The following is a 4,380-nucleotide window of genomic DNA, read 5'->3' as shown; positions in this document are numbered from 1 at the left end:
TTTAAAAAAAAAAAAAAAAAAAAAAAAAAAAAAAAAAAAAAAAAATTTAAAAAAAAAATTTTTTTTTTTTTGTTTTTTATATATTTTTTTTTTTTTTTTTTTTTTTTTTTTTTTTTTTTTTTTTTTTTTTTTTTTTGTTCATTTATATTTTTGAAAAATCTATACATAAATATTTTACAATATTATTATGAGACATATATGGGAAATGATCCTTTTGATAAGACATGAATGTTTTGTATGGTGTATTAATTTTTATGTGATATACATTTTTCTGTTTATATGATACAATATCATCTATATATAATTTAAAGTTCTCTAGATTAACAAACGGTAACCTGTAATTTTGTAGTATATTTTCGACATCTATAGCATTATTCCCTGCTTGTTCTTTTATTTCAGATAAAATAACAGGTTGTTTGAAATAAAAGGAGATAAAACTTTTTTTCTTCCATTTCTTTAATATATAATTTGTATATTCATTAAAATAATGATTTTTCATTTTATCATTCGTATAAATATATATAGGTTTTTGAACACTTTTCATATGTGTAACACATTTTATATATATGTTACTATAATAAAATGTATTATTATTATTCTTCATATTATTATTATTATTATTATTTTTATTTTTTTTACTTTTTTCCTTTTCAGGGTTATTTTTCTGTTCTGTAGATTCACTTATAATATCCTTTAAGGATTTCTTATTTTTAATTAATAAATTATCATTATTATCTAATGTATTTTCTTTATTCTTTAATACATCATTATTGTTACAAACACTTTGTTGTTGACTTACCCTTTCTTTATTACCTTCATGCGGGTTAACCAATATATGTTGTCCACTATCCATATCATACATAAATGTATCCATAAAAATATCATTATTATATTTAATAATTTCTTTATCTAAAAATTTCATATTATTTTTATATTGTTCAAATAATTTTACATTAGCATTATTTTTTTTAATTTTATCATTATAATATTGTTCATTCATAGATATATATTTGTTTTCTCGGTTCATATTTTCTTCACTTACTAAAACCATAATATCACTATTCTTATCATAAATCACATTATTATGTACATATAATACTTCTCTGTTATTGTAAACTAAATTATTATCCATAATATTATAATTGTCTATAATAATATTATGATTCAATGTTTGATATTTATGAAAATGTTTAGATAATTCATCTATATAATAATATATATTAAAATAATTATTACTTTTTGCTAAACTTCCTAATATATAATAATAATCATCATACATATTATAATTACATATATATAAACATTTTTCTTTTTCCCATTTCTTTATTATATCTACATCAGTACTATCTAATCTATTAAATATTCTTTTTATATAAGATAAAGCATCATGAGAATTGTCATATGATTCATTTTTTTCTGAATAACTTGTATCATTTTTATTATTAGACATACCACCATTTGCATAATTTGAAATATCCTTTTCTCTTCTTGTGAAATGCCTAGGTTCTGAAAAAAATGGACTAGTCTTTTTTATTTTTATAGTTTTATTTGGTATAAATATATGTGAATTCTTTTTTCCTTTTAAATGTGTGTCTTTCAAAATATCTTCTTCTTTTTCATTTTGATCACTTGATTCGAACTCATTAGCTTTCTCTTCTTTTGAATGTAGATATTTTAATGAATTTTTATAATGATATATTTTTGGAAGTATAATTAAAGGTTTCTCATTATTTTTCTTTTTTATTATTTCTTTTAATATTTCAATTTGTAAAAAGCTAAATCGTCCATTTTCTACATTCTGTTTATTATATCCTATATTCGCCCCATCTAATAAACATGTATAATTACCTTTATCGAACAATTTGTTCATTTCGTTAATGTTGGATGTATGGTTTTTTTCGCTCCCATTTATTTGTTCTTGATTAGGTATTATATCTGAATTTTTTTTTTCATTCATTCCATTCGTTATATTATTATCATCTTGTACATTATGTTCAAATTGTTCATTCGGTTCAAATTGTACATTATGTTCAAATTTTACATTATGTTCAAATTTTACATTATGCTCGTCTTGTACACTATGTTCACATTTTAGATTATGTCCACCTTGTACATTTTTTTGATTAGTTCCTCCGCTTTTCTCGGTTTCTTCCTTTTTTTCCATATCCCCTTCGGTGTAATCTACTGGACCATTGAGAATAGAAAAAAAGTGTTTAATTTTTAAAATTTCTTTATTATTAAATTGATGAGTTATCATAATTATGTTAATAATTACAATTATTATATGTTTTAAGGACAGAAAATATGTATTAATATTTTCATCACAATTTTTACAATTATAAGTATTTTTTATATTTTCAGTTAATTTAATAAATGGTAACCTCTTTGTAATTTTATTAACATTGTAATATATACTTCTTCTCTCTTCTTCATCTAATGTCTCTTCATATTTTTTTATATTTATATTCATGGATTCATAATTCATTTTGTATAACTCTAAAATATTTCTTAATTGTTCTATTAATATATCTTTTAAAACAAAAAGTTTTTTATTTTTATTTGTATTCTTTTGTTTATGCATATCGTCTATTTGTTCATCGTTACTATCAATGGTCTCATCTTCATCATGTTTATCATTTGTAAAATTTTTATCTTTTAATTTTTCAATATTCCTTTGATCGTTATCATTTATGGATATATTTTGTTCCTTATAATTTGTTATTAACTTTTCATTAGCTTTATTTTTTCTTATAATATATTGTATATTTTCATATACATAATAAATAAGCTTTAATAAATATATAAGTTTAATTTTTATTTTATTATCATTCATATGCTTGAAGATATCAATAAGTAAATAGTTGTGCAATATATATTTTTGATCTTCTTGTTCCAATGTAATATCATATTTATTTAACATATTTTGGTATTTATCAAAATTATTGTAATCTATATTTTTTATTAAATTATTTCTTTCATTATTATTTATATCCATGTGGATATTGTTATGTGGATGATTAATTTCTCTACCGCTTATAAGACTGTCTTTTGTATATTTATCTTTCAAATTGTAATCCATTCTTTGACTTGCATAATTTTTTTCAAATGATAAGTCTAATATATGTACTAATATATATTTATAAAACCTTTCACGTATGGTAATATTCTTCTCTATCATTTTATTTATAGTTAAAATATATTCATAAATGTAATTATTCGATATATAATAATTACATATAGCAAGATATGAATTTTCTTGCATTTCAATATTATGATTTTTCATCTTCTCTATAACCTTTATCATATTATTAATATCATTAAATCGTCCACATAAATTTAACACATTTCCACAAATCATACTCATCTTTTTTGATAATTTTTTGTCATCAGGTGCTGCTAAGAAAAGTTCATCCAAATTAGCTAAAGCTTTTGAAACATTTTGTTCCTTTATGCTGTTTCCAATTTCTAAAAGAGTCTTTCCATTATCTCGAATTCTGTACTTCGGTGCCTACACATAAAATTTTAAAATAAGAGAATGTAAATATTTATTTGTTTAACTAGCCAACATTTAGGAAATGTAAATAAAAAAAAAAAAAAAAAAAAAAAAAAAAAAAAAAAATCACATTTGGCTAGCTAAAAGTATATATAAATATGAACATGATAGAAAAATATATGTACTATTATAAATACATATATATAAATATATATATATATATATATATATATATATAAAATATATATATGTGCATGTATCCGTTTATGTTTCCTTTTTTTTGTTTCTTTCTTACGTTATGATTTTTTCCTATTGAATTTAAAACAAACGATCTTTTATTAATACAGAAAGAATAAACCAAAGGAAATGACCATTGGTCACTGAAGATAAGTATTAATATTAAAAATATATATACTACTTTCTTTAATCCATTTTTATCCTTTTTTGTTAAAAGCATTTTATTACCCATACGTCATTCTTTTTACAATTATTCAAAAAAAAAAAAAAGAAATATCAGAAAAAATACGAAATAATAAACACAATTATACTACAGATATTCCCCATAAATTATAAGGGGAAAACACAATATATATAATTACAAAAATTTTATAATATATATATTAACATTTGTAGAAAAAATTATCTATTTTATTTACATTTCATAATTCAAGAAAAAAAAAAAAAAAAAATTGTTATTTGATGTGATATTTTTTTAAATTTATAAATAAACAAAAAATAATCCAAGAAAAAGCAAAAAAAAAAAAAAAAAAAAAAAAAAAAAAAAAAAAAAAAAAAAAAATTAAAAAAAAAAAAAAAAAAAAAAAAATTAAAAAATAAATTATATAAAAAATAAAAAAAAAAAAAATTTAAAAAAAAAAAAAAAAAAA

General features: G+C 19.2%; 1 protein-coding gene across 1 annotated transcript; it reads right to left on the bottom strand.

Annotated features, from left to right (window-relative positions):
* Positions 1 to 142: 142 nt before the first annotated feature.
* PRSY57_0914200 (hypothetical protein) lies at positions 143 to 3,962 on the bottom strand (the record flags this gene model as incomplete). The annotated part of the gene is made up of 2 exons (XM_012907382.2): positions 143 to 3,508; positions 3,789 to 3,962. The coding sequence occupies 2 exons, from the start codon at positions 3,960 to 3,962 to the stop codon at positions 143 to 145; spliced, it is 3,540 nt and encodes a 1,179-aa protein (XP_012762836.2).
* Between the last annotated feature and the right edge of the window lie 418 nt (positions 3,963 to 4,380).

Source organism: Plasmodium reichenowi, chromosome 9 (assembly GCF_001601855.1).
Source record: "Plasmodium reichenowi strain SY57 chromosome 9, whole genome shotgun sequence".
Taxonomy (NCBI): domain Eukaryota; phylum Apicomplexa; class Aconoidasida; order Haemosporida; family Plasmodiidae; genus Plasmodium; species Plasmodium reichenowi.
This window is presented reverse-complemented; position numbering and strand designations above follow the sequence as displayed.